The following is a 15,418-nucleotide window of genomic DNA, read 5'->3' on the forward strand; positions in this document are numbered from 1 at the left end:
TTACTGCATATATTTGCTAGATATTCTAAAAAAAATCCCTCAAAAAAGATATTCTCAAAAATTATTGATAGATGAAATTTAAAATGAAATTTGCATGGTACCGTCGATTTGTATTTTTTTTCCTTTTATAGTGTAAATCAAATTCTGGTTTGAATTTCGTGACACGGTGTACGCACATTTTTCGATGCTGTATGTAAAACGATAAGTTGTTCATGACTCCTACCTATGTTTTTTCTTCTTATAAACGCTCGTGCGTGCACTAGCACTAGATCCTTTCTCGATTGATTGGACGATGTGAAAGATATTTCGATGATCTTTTTTCCATATCTATCTTTTATTACATCGGCTCTTACAAGGCGGTAATTCAAATTGAATGGATAGATCATTGGATGTCGTTTTCACCTATGGTGGATCTTAATGGATGGGGAACGGGTCAGGGGTATGGGGGTCCAAGTTTATTCCGGCCGGTTACCCATGTGTTGCTCGATTAATATTATAATTCAACACTTCTTTTTTACTTTAACTTACACTGAACTCTAATAATGTCTATGTGTCAAACTACAATTGCTTATATGTTTCTTGTTGTTGAACAACCTTAATTACTTCTCCCCCTCTAAAAAAAGAAACTATAATTACTTCCGTGCTCTTAGATTGATCCGCAATCAATTCTACATCAAACCCGATGGGTCGACGGGAATGGTTAATCGACGGGTATTGAAAATGGATCCGAATATGGACCCATGCCATGAGTAGGGTCGTGGGCAGGCAGGGCAAAATAGACACGTCCATAGTTCAGAAATCCGACCAAATTGCTCTTTCTGGTGCACATAATTCAGAAACAAATGTAAATATGGCAGAGCCCATTAATATATATCAGAAGATCTCTTTAGGAACATCGGCGCGGACTCCATTTTCAGCCAAGAAAATCATTCAAAAAAGTTGTGATATGCGACCTTCACTATTGGAATTTATTTACTTCCAAATAAATGAACAATACTGAAAGCAAAAATCGGTTGCCAGCTCTTGCTATAGACAAGATTACTCCCTCGAAATAAAGTACGTCAAATTTGAACTTCTCAGACATCTTAGTACCAGTTCAAGAAAAAAGAAAAATGTCAAACATAACGATACAGTACCAGCGGAGTTAATTATAGATAGTCTTTTACACATAAGCATTAGTAATACAAACCTACATTGAGATGTGTCACTTATTAGCGCACACACGATGCAATCTTCTCATCTACAACAGAAATTGAGCAGCCTCGACTAAACCCGCACCATGTGTCAAGAGTATCTATCTACACACATGAATCATTAGAATCGCTTCATTTTCCTTACCACCTTACAAACAACAATCAAGTTATGTTTCAGCTACAAGTTTGATTGATCGCATCGAGAAGAAATGGAATCAATGTCAATGGTAGCAGGACTGCATTGTGATCTGAAGCATGTCGAAGTTATGGGGTCGCGAGGCGTGGAAACCATGACGTAGCTTTCATCATGGACATTGACGGCACAAACGGAACATAACTGCAAACCAAGCAATCTCATAAGCAAACAAATGATCGATGGCAATAAGAGCAATCCATCAAACTGAAAGCTTGGTTGACAACAAAAATTAGATCTGTTTCAAATGGAAGATAGAGTATCAGACGTTGAGCTCGACCAGAAACACACGTAAGATTTTGTTGTCAAACAGTATACATCAGATTTGTGAGGCTTACCTTACACTTTATACATTGTTTTCAGGACTGGACGATGTAGAGGTCTTGCTTTGCTATGTAGTAGCATCCCATGGAAGTCCCTGGAAGCACGGTAAACTGCTCCCGGAACTGGCCTACCCGCTTGCTTGGAATGTCGATATTGATTTCGTCCAGGCTGGGCATCCCTTCAGCTTGCAACCCTTCACCAAATATTAGGAATTGGTTGCCCGTGATGAATGATCCAGACACACGGATAGCGATTTCTGTTTCCCCATTCGCACGACAATGCAGCTTCTCAACAACATGAACAATTTTTTCTCTAGGCCGATCACCTTTTAACTTCTTCCTTATATTTGATAAAGTATCAAATATGGCACTTTGTCCGACATACACATTCCCTGAAAAACTGCAAAAACAGGAACCACATGTCAAGCATGTGTTCAGAAACAGCTCGGTTTCTTCCACACACAACTATAGTATAGAGGCACAACAGAAGCAACAATGCTTGACAGGATAAATTTGGAAAAATGGCAGTAACCAGCTAGTTACTACCTGGTAGAAGTAGAACAAGAGAAGCACAACACTGCCTATAGGATAAAGTGCAACTGTCAATTCAACTAGATACATCAACTTGTTGGCAACTCCATGCTAGTTTTAGCAAATTTTCATATTGAGGATCACACAACACATTCTTGATATTATTAGTACCAAACTAATTTTAAGAATACTGGAGCCATAATTTACATAAAGGTTAAATGCCTAAAAAGCAGTAGGATGCTATGTGCTGTGGTACGACTAAAGTTTTATGATCATGTTAAAACATGTAACGTTGCCTCAGGTACCTGAAAGATGATTCTTCCCTGTAGAATGTCTTCATATGATTCCAAGGTCCTTCAGAGCCATTAAACAGGAGGTAATAATGAACAGCAAGCATCTGGGATGAGTGGGAAAAAGAATCTGCTTAGTACTACACACACAGGATCGTCAGTTTTTTCTTCACATTTTAATGAGATTTTCTAAAACGTAAAAGGAGCTAATTGATTAGTTTTCACTTCAAAAGTTTGGATATTATTATCATGTGTGTGGGTCCACAAGACAACAGGAGACAAGCATATCCGTGAAGGCCTTGGATAAGTTATGTTAGAGATGGTGAGGAGTCTTAAGAAAAGGAATAAATCAAATAGTAAGTATCCGTTGGGTGCGTTTGGGTCTAATAGCAGGAGTTCTATCAATCTAGGAAGATACATATGATTCGTTCTTGAGTTTGAATTGAGATCTGAATTGTGGAACCGGGCCAGCTAATGTTGAAGAATCAACAGACGAGTGGAAACGGAAAAGGAGAGGATAAATAGTAAAGTTAAAGAGAGTATGGGGATAGAGGGGCTTGAACACTCTCGACTTATATATTAGTATTTATTTTTTGACGGATTCCGCTCAAAAAGAAAACCAAAGGGTTTCTCTGAGCAGCAAACAAAGAAATTATCAAGTTTTGGAATAATCTGAACTGACCTATCAGGCCAGTATTCTATACATGACTAGCACTAGTGTAACATTTTACTCGTTCAATGGAAGTATAGGAATCCTGCAGTGCATTCGTTCAAATGGATCACACTTGTGCCACTTTGTTCTTCCTATTTTCTAATGTACAATCATAGTTATCAACAAAATCGATCAGCCAGACACGGTTAAGGTGGCTCAACAAGTAGGGTTCATAGAGGATGGGGTAGTGTTCTTTGGAACCATAGCGCACAACAACGCAGCCCCAGACTCCAGGTCGATGACCTATTGTATACTAGCTATATTATAGATTGGGAAAAGAAACAATGAACTAAACTAAAATTGAAAGACAAAAAAATATGTCTCTCTCCCTACCTCTGTTTTGTACCCAAGCAAAGGCGGACAGAACAAATAGGAATGGCACCCCTGGTGAGTGGTGACCACCAGCGGTGAGGCGGCAGAGGCCAAAGAGGGCAAGCTGGCAGTAACTCCATCAAGCGAGTGCTTAACTATACCTCCTCCATCTAGCCTCTACCCCAGCTCTCCCTCCCAGCCCCACTTCTAAGGTCTAGCATCAGTTCTTGATATAGGGCGCATGTTTCATATCATGTGTGCGCCCTTATAGTTAACTGAAGTAGAAAGAACAGTAAGCTGAAATATGCTCTACAGAATTCACCTCCGCTATTTGCTTCAATCTTTCTGTTGGGTTAACAACACCCCTGACATATGCTGCCAAGTCCACACCAGTTTGCTCATACCTCTTGATGAATGGGTGTGACAAAAGCTGCATTACATTAAACATGTTAATCAACTATAAGAAAACCAAACAATGGAAAAGGATAGAAGATGTAAAATGCATCGTCAAGATAATTAACATTCTGTTACTAGACCAAGCCATAACTAATCAGCACGTACATTTTGCTTATAAAAGTTTGTGAAATGGACCTCCAATAACACCCTACACAAAAATTAAAGGCAGATCAACAAACAAAGCTCTAGAATGTGCCTTGGTGAAGAAATCAGCTAACTAGAGTTCTGATGGCACATACTGGAGAGCAACAACCTGCTCTTGCATCTGCAATTTCATGCAGGAAGCATCAACTCCAATGTGCTTGGAAAGATCATGCTTCACTGGATCTACAACAGCCGATGCATTGCCTAATGTGCTTCACTGGATCAAGGATGACAGGACTCACAACTCAGCCTAAGCATACAAAAGGGAAACTGCAATCCTACTACAACGGACATGTGATCATTAAGGAAGCAAGGAAACCACAGTAGGCACAGAGAAACTGGTGATCAGAATTCAAGTAGTGTTCCTATTATAACAGACATGTTGCCAAGTCCAGTTCATGTTGTAGAGTCCAGCACATGTAAGGCCCTCATTATAATGAGATAGCCACACGTTAAATCAATTATCAGGGAGTAACCCATCTTCTACTTGCTCCATCACCTCATTTCCTTCTCCCTGTGCCTAAGGTTTCCCATCCCTAGCTGAACATACCTCCACGGTGCCCAAGCACCAAAAGTGACCAGATCTGAGCTTGAGGTCATTGATGGCCACCAGAAGCAGCAGCAGCAAGGACAGTGGCATGACGGCTGCAAGGACAGTGGCACGGCAGGCACTACAGCAGAGGCACATCTGGAGCAGAGGAGAGGGCGCAGAGTCATTCTGGGCACGTTGCCGAGTATAAGAGGTCTATGGTGGACAGTGAACATTGGTGGCGGTGGTGGCCTGGCTGTAGCAGCGCCCGCGACTCTGGGCTGCTAGGGTATGGAAGTATGGACATGATGGTGTGAGTAAGAGAAGAGAAACCAAGGTCTCCATTCATTCCAATGGACCAATGATAGGGGCACCGATGTCCTCAGCTCCTCATCAACCAAAGGCCAGTGGGACATAATTACAAGAGAAGGCAAATCAAGAAAAGTTATTACCAGTAATATGTAATAACATTCAAATAGACCACAATAGATTGATGCAAATTGCTAACCTACTGGACTCAGATTACATGGAAGTTAGCATATACATGTTTTCTTTACCTGCTCGCATGTAGGCCTTGCATCAGCATCTTTCCACAAGCAATCTTTTATGAAGGAACAAAATTCTGGTGTATAGGCATCTTCTGGTGGTGCTGGTGATGGATCATCGAGTATCTGAAATAAGAGAGTTTATGATTAAGAGAGAACAGCAATTGAGTGAAAGAAAACAGTATCTGAAGTATGAGATTTTAAGATTAAGATAGGGCAACATATGAAGTGACAGAAAACAACATTCCAACAGACAAATGATGATGAGAACATTCATAAGACCAATATATGTAACGGTACATATTTATTTCATTGTCAGCTAATTTATATATTCAAATAAAAATACAACTGACAAAAGTTAAAGCAGCCAGGAAAAAGAAAAAGGTTGCAGAAACTAGCATAACCAGCGGACAGACTTGCAGAAATATAACATTTTTTGCCATCTCAACAAGTCCAAATACAAACTACCATGTGAATCGCTCAAATAGTTCACGCATTTTGCATCAGACTAAAAGGGATGATATTGCATCCCACCATACATAATGACTGAAAACAGACAAGAACTGAAAAATCTGAGTAGCCAATCACCTGCAGCATGAGATTGGCTGGGCCTTCATTGACATTATATGGAAATTTACCAGTAGCACACTCCAATATCGTTAGTCCAAGACTCCAAATATCAGCAGCATAAGAGTAGTTCTCATTACGAATTCTCTCAGGTGACATATATGTCACGGTTCCTACAAAGGTAGCACACTGAAACATATTTATTTAGCAGAAAATATGTAACGCATTCACGCTAAATGATTTGAAGGCATTGCAATACTATTATACAATAATTAGCTCAGATTAACCAATATCAAAAGTCACCAAGCAGCATACCATAGCCATTGTATTGTCCAAACCAGCACTTACACCAAAGTCTGTAATTTTTGCCTCTCCCTTGAGGTTTACCAGTATATTCGCTGGCTTTAGATCTCTATGCACTAGATGTCTTACTTCATGCAAGTACTTCAGGCCCTTCAGAATTGTACAAAGAATAAATTATAACTTCAAAAATACATCAGGACACAGCTTAATGTTGATTAACGCGGACATGAAAGGAAGAGCGTGTGTGGAAGATCCATACAAGTAATACTTTCAGTAGCATATGCGCAAGAACTGGCTCTGATATTGATTTCTTGACTCTTATAACGTCTGCTAAAGAGCCACCATCCATGTATTCAAGGGCAATGCTTATTTGTCCAGAATCGGGCATGTAAAATGCACCCTGGAATTCAACTAAACCAGGATAGCAACTTGCTTCACATAACGTTCTCATCTCATTAAGAATTTGTTGCCTTTTCTCCTGTAATGGTATGAAGACACGTGAAAATATGAAAAGAAAATTTTGTAAATCAGTTTATCAACTGAAACAGAATGGATTAAGTATAGCAAAATATATAGACAAACATAAAGTACCAAAATCACTTCGCGCAATGCCAAGCATGTTGTGCCGCAATAGTATATGAATTGAAGCATAGAAGAGTGAGCATTTCTACTCTTTGGTGTAACTACTTTCATTCTGCAGTCAGAACTGACTCTGCTACTTGACTGCCACTGCAAATAAACCAGAATCCCTTTGTGCTGCCTTCAATGCAGTGCAAATACATGTTTTGGTTTAATATACTCAACTAGAACTTGTTTCACTCCAGCTTACATACAGAAAATTGCGTAGTGGGATATTTGGTCGCCTTGAGAGTGGTTAAAAGGAAATGAACATGTCATATTGTGATGCATGCTACTAAATTATGGGGCCAATGTGTCGAGAGCATGGCATGGTGGAGAGAGCTTGCTTTGGTGTCAGAGGAGACTAGAGATGAGATAAACTTGTTGTTCTCTTTCTTTGCTTAATCAAATATCATGAAATGAGCCATACCATCTCTAGTAGATGGAAATGTAAAACTAGACAGCACTGTGGATGAGAAATCGGTAAATAGGCGGCTTGAAATTCTAAAAACCGAAATCCACCGTCCTGGGTATTTTTTGCCACCCTTCCTTGTGCAGGTCATGGGCCCATTCGGAAATCACTATTGCAGATGTGTCAGGAAACAATGCAGGTAGCTAAGGATGAGGAGTTAATGTCGTCTTTCCATTAGTCGGGCATGTCCTAACTAGCTAGGCAAGTTTAGATGAGTAAGAGTACGTTTCTGCAAGTTCGGTGCAACTACCTAGACTGGGTCTGATAAGAAGTTACTGTCTGAATAGTACTATTTGTAATCCCAACGAAACAATGTATACATAGTAACAGTTTCACATTGCTTCACTTTACATATCCAACACACGTTCTTCCCTTCTAAATAAGAAACATTGTGAATAGGCAATAGAGATATTGACAGCTTATCACTAGTAACCAAATCCTTCAGGGGAATGTGATTGATGTTACCCACCCATGTGCTGCATATCATGGGCCCATTGTGATGCACATGACTCCAAAAGAAAGGGAAGGATGCTCCAGCATACAAGTGAACCGCGCATAGAAGAACAAGGGTTTGTTTTGCTCCCTTTAATACTATTTTGTTTCAAAACACGAATGAGAATTCGACTAGATATCAACACAAGTTCCACTTGAATGTGGGTACAAATATTAAGTCAAGTTTTCAGGATCTTCTTTATAAGTTCAGTCCAATGAAGCAGAATGAACAATTATTAGGAAATTAAAAGCGAAAACACCCTTGTCGAGATGTTCATGGAAACTAGCAATGCACAACAATGTGGTTGTAAACTGCATTTCGGGCCGTAAAGAATGTACCTTCTCAAATATGTTTATCTTCTTCAAGGCCAGAATTCGATGAACTGGTATGAAAATAGCTCTCTGAACAACGCTGCTTGCTCCGCTTCCAATGGGACCAAATATATGCATGTCTTCAGATGCACATCGGTATGCCTTCTCACCGGTATCTGGCTCTTCTGGCCCAGTACTTCGCTTATGAAAGCCATGCTCATTGATGTTATACTCACCAAACGATCTACTCAGTAAATTTATTGTTCCACCATCAGACACCTTCATGAAAGAAAGAACATAAAAAACAAACACTTCCACAGCTAAACAAGTTTAAGTCACAAAGATTAAAAACAAAGCTCAGATAAATTCTAATTGAAAACTTTCAAAGAGTAATCTCATGATCACAAACAATAATCTTTGTCCTATCACTTCCATGTGCCAGGATTGATTGGTCAAGTTGTGCAGATGTCTAGGCCCATACAGCGAAAGTGCTACCCCAAAGGTACAGAACCATTGAGCATGTATATTCAGTTGCTGGCAGGATGGTTTTCATGACTGGAAAGCAGAAGTGAAACAACTGGTACCAATTCCATTTGCAGACAACAACCCGGGTCTAATGCCGCTGGTGTTTGACACAGACAACCTAATCTGATTTGCATGCAGAGAAGAAAGAATGACAGGGTGTGTTTTGTTTTACCACATAGGAATCGCATGTGTCCTCCGGGAAGGGAACCCGGGTGCTGACGCCACCCTTGTCCGAGTCGTCGAACAGCAAGGGCTGCAGCTTCTTCTTCAACTCCTCTAGCCCCGCCATGGGGGCTCCCTCGTACGCCCTGCATGGTGGATGGATGGATGGGTTAGCAGTTTGCATCAGACAAAATCTGTCTGCCTATAGCACAAGCCAGTGAACAGTAATGAGCCCAGCAAAATAATAATAATAATAATTGGGTTTACCAAGCAAGCAGCGAGGAATCACGATCTCTTCAGTTGAGCAGAGAAGGCGGCGGACGGTTGGGTTCTGTTCCCCGGACGAAAAATTGGAGCTTGGGCGGCGGACCTGAATACATCCAACAAGCGCCAACAGATCAATAGAGCATGCATACACTGGAATTCTCTAACCCGCACCGATTCTAAATCGAACTAGGCAACTGACGAAATGGGGATCAGGATTTGGGGGAGCGGGATCACCTCGGTTCTCTTCGTGGTGAGGAGGGCGGGCGGTGAGGTCCTGGCGGCGGCGAGCCCGTCGGGAGCGGGCCGAGGATGCTCGCCGGACGGATCTGTACGGGCGGAGAGCAGAGGATGCGAAGGGGCGCGGCGTGGCTGGGGCCGACGGTGAGGAGGCGACGGGCGGGGGGAGGAGGCGGCGGCGGTGGTGAGCCCGGCGACGGGGGAGGAAGAAAGGAAGGAGGATGCCAATCTGCTCCGTCCTCTGTCTATATGCCGCTTGTGGCATACGTTAGTTTTACTTTTTCACCTTTCATTTTTACCATCATAAAACAACCATTTGCTTTTACCTTTTCTTTTCATCAAAATTCAAAGATATCACAACTCTAGTAAAAAAAGGGAGAATATCTCACGGATACCAATATTCTATGAAAATTTCATGCAAACCATGTTTGAAAGTTTCAAAAAAATCTGAAAAAAAATATGAGATGTGAAGAGGACGATGTTCTATTGTCATGTGAAATTTCAAGTTAAAAAATATTATGGGATGCGAGCTATGAAAAAGACAAATTCAGCAATGAATAGTGATGTTACTATTTGACACTATTCAATGCTGATTTTGTTCTTTTCATAACTCATATCTCATAATGTGTTTGAACTTAAAATTTTGCAAGGCAATAGAACATCACTCTCTTAACTCCCCGTAATTTTTGAGATTTTTCCGAAACTTTAAAACATCATTTTCACGTGGTTTTCATCGGTTTCCATCGAATGTTGGTTTCCATTTGATATTTTCCCTAAAAAAAGGCTTCACCATTTGTTAAGAAAATATGTTCCATAGTAACTATTCATCTTTTCGGAACATGTTTCCATCCGGACATCTCATACTAGATTCTTATATCCATACAAAGACATGCAAAAAAAAGTAGAGCCTACATACTACGTCGATCATATCTACTCCTCATCGGAGATCACGACGATCTCCGCTCCGGCCTCCTCCGCCTCTATCTCCGCGTCGAGCTCGACGACGAGCGCGTCGGTCTCCGCCTGCTCCGGCCGGAGGAACGCCTGGTTGGCCTCCACATAGGCCTCATCCTGGATGGACTCCAGGATGGCCTGCTGCTCGGCCATCTCCTCCTCCTCCTCTCCTTGCCCCTCCTCCTCCTCCTCCGGCTCTGGCGAGTCCAGAGGCAGCCCGGCAGCGATGCGGGCGGCGCGTGCGGCTTCCCTCACCCGGATCTGCTGCTGGATCTCGTAGCGGCGCTCCGGCGTCAGCATGGCATAGTAGGTGATCTTGCTCCGGACCATGGTTGAGTGCTGGAGCGTGGGCAGAGCGCTGGAGCGAGAGAGGGAGGAGGTGGAAGGGCTCGGACTGGCGGCACGGTGAGGGGGAGGGAGATGTGTTAGGGTTGCGGGATGATACGTCTCCGTCGTATCTACTTTTCCAAACACTTTTGCCCTTGTTTTGGACTCTAACTTGCATGATTTGAATGGAACTAACCCGGACTGACGCTGTTTTCAGCAGAATTGCCATGGTGTTATTTATGTGCAGAAACAAAAGTTCTCGGAATGACCTGAAACTCCACGAAGATTATTTTTGGAAATAATAAAAAAATACTGGCGAAAGAATCAAGGCCAGGGGGCCCACACCCTTTCCACGAGGGTGGGGGGCGCGCCTGCCCCCCCTGGGCGTGCCCCCCTGCCTCGTGGGCCCCCTGGAGCTCCACCGACCTCAACTCACTCTATATATTCACGTTCGGGGAGAAAAAAATCAGAGAGAAAGATTCATCGCGTTTTACGATACGGAGCCGCCGCCAAGCCCTAAACTCTCTTGGGAGGGCTGATCTGGAGTCAGTTCGGGGCTCCAGAGAGGGGAATCCGTCGTCATCGTCATCATCAACCATCCTCCATCACCAATTTCATGATGCTCACCGCCGTGCGTGAGTAATTCAATCGTAGGCTTGCTGGACGGTGATGGGTTGGATGAGATTTATCATGTAATCGAGTTAGTTTTGTTAGGGTTTGATCCCTAGTATCCACTATGTTCTGAGATTGATGTTGCTATGACTTTGCTATGCTTAATACTTGTCACCAGGGCCCGAGTGCCATGATTTCAGATCTGAACCTATTATGTTTTCATGAATATATGTGAGTTCTTGATCCTATCTTGCAAGTCTATAGTCACCTACTATGTGTTATGATCCGGCAACCCCGAAGTGACAATAATCGGGACCACTCCCGGTGATGACCATAGTTTGAGGAGTTCATGTATTCACTATGTGTTAATGCTTTGGTCCGGTACTCTATTAAAAGGAGGTCTTAATATCCCTTAGTTTCCATTAGGACCCCGCTGCCACGGGAGGGTAGGACAAAAGATGGCATGCAAGTTCTTTTCCATAAGCACGTATGACTATATTCGGAATACATGCCTACATTACATTGATGAATTGGAGCTAGTTCTGTGTCACCCTATGTTATGATTGTTACATGATGAACCGCATCGGGCATAATTCTCCATCACCGATCCAATGCCTACGAGCTTTTCACATATTGTTCTTTGCTTATTTATTTTACCGTTGCTATTGTTACAATCACTACAAAACCCAAAAATATTACTTTTGCTACCGTTACCGTTACTTCCATACTACTTTGCTACTAAATATTTTGCTGCAGATACTAAGTTATCCAGGTGTAGCTGAATTGACAACTCAGTTGCTAATACTTGAGAATATTCTTTGGCTCCCCTTGTGTCGAATCAATAAATTTGGGTTGAATACTCTACCCTCGAAAACTGTTGCGATCCCCTATACTTGTGGGTTATCAAGACTATTTTCTGGCGCCGTTGCCGGGGAGCATAGCTCTATTCTTTCAGTCACTTGGGATTTATATCTGCTGGTCATTATGAAGAACTTGAAAGACGCGAAAACAAAAATTTATCCCTCAACTACAAGGGGAGGTAAGGAACTGCCATCTAGCTCTGCACTTGATTCACCTTCTGTTTTGAGTAAGCTTGCGACACCTAAACCTGCTTCTGCTATTAATTCTGATATGTCGCATGTTATTGATGATGCCACTTCTGCTATGCATGATACTTATGATGAAACTACTTCTATGATTGATACTACTGTGCCACTTGGTGAATTTCTTGATGAACAACTTGCTAGGGCTAGAGAGAATGAAATTATTGAAACTGATAATATTGATGAAAGTGATGATGAAGACTCTCCCCCTAAATATGAATTGCCTGTTGTGCCTGAGGGCTATGTTATGGATGAAGAAACTGCTAGAGACTTTCTTGCTTGCAATGATAGAAGTGATCTTAAGAAATTATTAGCTAAGCTTAAACAAAAAAACTCTGAATGCTAGAATGAAATATGATCCTGCTTATGCTACTTCACCTATCTTTGTTACTGATAAGGATTATGAATTCTCTGTTGATCCTGATATAGTTACCTTGGTTGAATCTGATCCTTTCTATGTCTATGAATCTGAAACTGTTGTGGCACATCTTACTAAATTAAATGATATAGCCACCCTGTTCACTAATAATGAGAAAACTCGCTACTATTATATCCTTAAGATATTTCCGTTCTCATTAAAGGGTGATGCTAAGATATGGTTTAATTCTCTTGATCCTGGTTGTGTGCGTAGTCCCCAGGATATAATTTATTACTTCTCTGCTAAATATTTCCCTGCTCATAAGAAACAAGCTGCTTTAAGGGAAATATATAATTTTGTGCAAATTGAAGAAGAGAGTCTCCCACAAGCTTGGGGGAGGCTTCTCCAATTACTTAATGCTTTGCCTGATCATCCTCTCAAGAAAAATGAAATACTTGATATCTTTTATAATGGACTAACCGATGCTTCCAGAGACCACCTGGATAGTTGTGCTGGTTGTGTTTTCAGGGAAACAACACCAGACGAAGCTGAAATTCTATTGAATAATATGTTGACTAATGAAAATAATTGGACACTTCCTGAACCAACTCCTAAGCCAACTCCGAAGAAAAGGGGTGTTCTATTTCTCAGTCCTGAAGATATGCAAGAGGCAAAGAAATCTATGAAAGAAAAAGGTATTAAAGCTGAAGATGTTAAGAATTTACCACCTATTGAAGAAATACATGGTCTTAATTTACCGCCTGTTGAAGAAATATATCTTAATTCATCACCTATTGAAGAAACACATGGTCTTGATAACCCGACACAGGTAGTAAAGGTAAATTCTCTCTATAGATATGATAAAGCTGAAATCCCTCCTACTAAGTTTGCTAGCCAATGTTTGGATGAGTTTGATAATTTTATGGTTAAGCAAGAAGATTTTAATGCTTATTTTGGTAGACAATTAAAACAAAACGCTTATATGATTGAACACTTGGGTGATTATATGTCTAGAGTTAAAGGTGAACTTAAACTCATTAGTAAACATGCTTCTATGGTTACCACTCAAGTAGAGCAAGTACTTAAAGCTCAGAATGATTTGCTCAATGAATTGAATAGTAAGAATAATGATTTTGCTGTTAGAGTGGCTACTAGAACTGGTAAGATGACTCAGGAACCTTTGTATCCTGAAGGCCATCCTAATAGAATTGAGCAGGATTCTCAGAGAAATAATATTGATGCACCTAGTCCTTCTAAAAAGAGGAAAAAGAAAAATGATAGGACTTTGCATGCTTCTAGTGAACCTGTTGTTGACACACCTGAGAATCCCAATGATATTTCTATCTCTGATGCTGAAACACAATCTGGTAATGAACATGAACCTAGTGATAATGTTAATATGATGTTCATGTTGATGCTCAACCAAGTAATGACAATGATGTAGAAATTGAACCTGCTGTTGATCTTGATAACCCACAATCAAAGAATCAACGTTATGATAAGAGAGACTTTGTTGCTAGGAAGCACGGTAAAGAAAGAGAACCATGGGTTCAGAAACCCATGCCTTTTCCTCCCAAACCATCCAAGAAAAAGGATGATGAGGATTTTGAGTGCTTTGCTGAAATGATTAGACCTATCTTCTTGCGTATGCGTTTGACTGATATGCTTAAAATGAATCCTTATGCTAAGTACATGAAAGAAATTGTTACTAATAAAAGAAAGATACCGGAAGTTGAAATTTCCACCATGCTTGCTAATTATACTTTTAAGGGTGGAATACCTAAGAAACTTGGAGATCCAGGAGTACCAACTATACCATGCTCCATTAAAAGAAACTATGTTAGAACTGCTTTATGTGATCTTGGAGCCGGTGTTAGTGTTATGCCTCTCTCTTTATATCGTAGACTTGATCTCAATAAGTTGACACCTACTGAAATATCTTTGCAAATGGCTGATAAATCAACTGCAATACCTGTCGGTATTTGTGAGGATGTGCCTGTTGTGGTTGCAAATGTTACTATTTTAACGGACTTCGTTATTCTTGATATTCCCGAGGACGGTAGTATGTCTATTATTTTTGGAAGACCCTTTCTGAATACTGCAGGGGCTGTTATTGATTGCAACAAAGGCAATGTCACTTTTCATGTTAATGGCAATGAACATACGGTACACTTTCCGAGGAAACAACCTCAAGTCTACAGTATCAATTCTATTGAAAAAATTCCATCGATTATTTTTGGAGGTTTTGAATTTCCTCTTCCTATTGTCAAGAAGAAATATGATATTCTTATTATTGGGGATGTGCATATCCCCGTTGAGGTAACATAGTGTTATTCGAAATTTCTTCGGTTCCATGTTATTCGGAATGAGTTTGTTAACAAGACTTGATCAACCTTGTTAGTGGATTCCTTTTGATGAGCATGAGATGGATGAAGTTAGAAGGCACAACCTTCTGTACCCTCTTTTTACTTTATGTTATTTAGTTGAAATAAAGCAAAAATAGTATTTTCTGTCAGTTTTCTGATTTATCCGTGCAATAAAAAATACCCCGAAAATAAAAGTTCTCCAAATGCCCCGAAATTGAAATATGATTTTTTCTGGAATATTTGAGAATATCTGGCACTGAGAACACAGCAGGGGGAGCTGGCACCTGGCCACGAGGGTCCAGGGCGCGCCCACCCCCTGGGCGCGCCCCCTGCCTCATGGGCCCATGGTGGCTTCCCTCCACTTATTCCTGCACCCACACACTTCTTCTTCCTCCCAAAAAATGCACCAACCAGCTCAAGCACGAGTTCTAGCTCATTTTGCTGCGATTTTCGATCTTCTTGCTCAAAGCTCCACTCACAAAACCGCTTTGGGGGATTGTTCCTTGGTACGTGAC

The 15,418-nt window shown here is 41.1% G+C and overlaps 1 protein-coding gene across 2 annotated transcripts; it reads right to left on the reverse strand.

Annotated features, from left to right (window-relative positions):
• Window positions 1-1,144: 1,144 nt before the first annotated feature.
• Window positions 1,145-9,454, reverse strand: LOC109743739 (mitogen-activated protein kinase kinase 3). Of its 2 annotated transcripts, none has more exons than XM_020302831.4 (12): window positions 9,181-9,454; window positions 8,947-9,049; window positions 8,690-8,825; window positions 8,020-8,271; window positions 6,358-6,576; window positions 6,111-6,248; window positions 5,817-5,984; window positions 5,241-5,354; window positions 3,877-3,984; window positions 2,546-2,637; window positions 1,730-2,109; window positions 1,145-1,530 (listed from the first exon to the last, which is right to left on the reverse strand). In XM_020302831.4, exons 3-11 carry the CDS (start codon window positions 8,804-8,806, stop codon window positions 1,746-1,748), a joined length of 1,572 nt encoding a protein of 523 aa, XP_020158420.1. In that variant the 5' UTR covers window positions 8,807-8,825; window positions 8,947-9,049; window positions 9,181-9,454; the 3' UTR covers window positions 1,145-1,530; window positions 1,730-1,745. The 2 variants fall into 2 exon arrangements, with proteins under 2 accessions (XP_020158420.1, XP_020158419.1); XM_020302830.4 differs by having other exon boundaries at window positions 1,725-2,109.
• Between the last annotated feature and the right edge of the window lie 5,964 nt (window positions 9,455-15,418).

Source organism: Aegilops tauschii, chromosome 5 (assembly GCF_002575655.3).
Source record: "Aegilops tauschii subsp. strangulata cultivar AL8/78 chromosome 5, Aet v6.0, whole genome shotgun sequence".
Taxonomy (NCBI): domain Eukaryota; kingdom Viridiplantae; phylum Streptophyta; class Magnoliopsida; order Poales; family Poaceae; genus Aegilops; species Aegilops tauschii.

Excerpts from the sequence above, each read along its gene's own strand:
- LOC109743739 (XM_020302831.4), bottom strand. The coding sequence starts at position 8,806 with ATGGCGGGGCTAGAGGAGTTGAAGAAGAAGCTGCAGCCCTTGCTGTTC. Across the intron at positions 5,985-6,110 it reads TGGACAATACAATGGCTATG|TGTGCTACCTTTGTAGGAAC; the intron begins GTATGCTGCTTG and ends AATATGTTTCAG. Across the intron at positions 5,355-5,816 it reads CAGCCAATCTCATGCTGCAG|ATACTCGATGATCCATCACC; the intron begins GTGATTGGCTAC and ends CTCTTATTTCAG.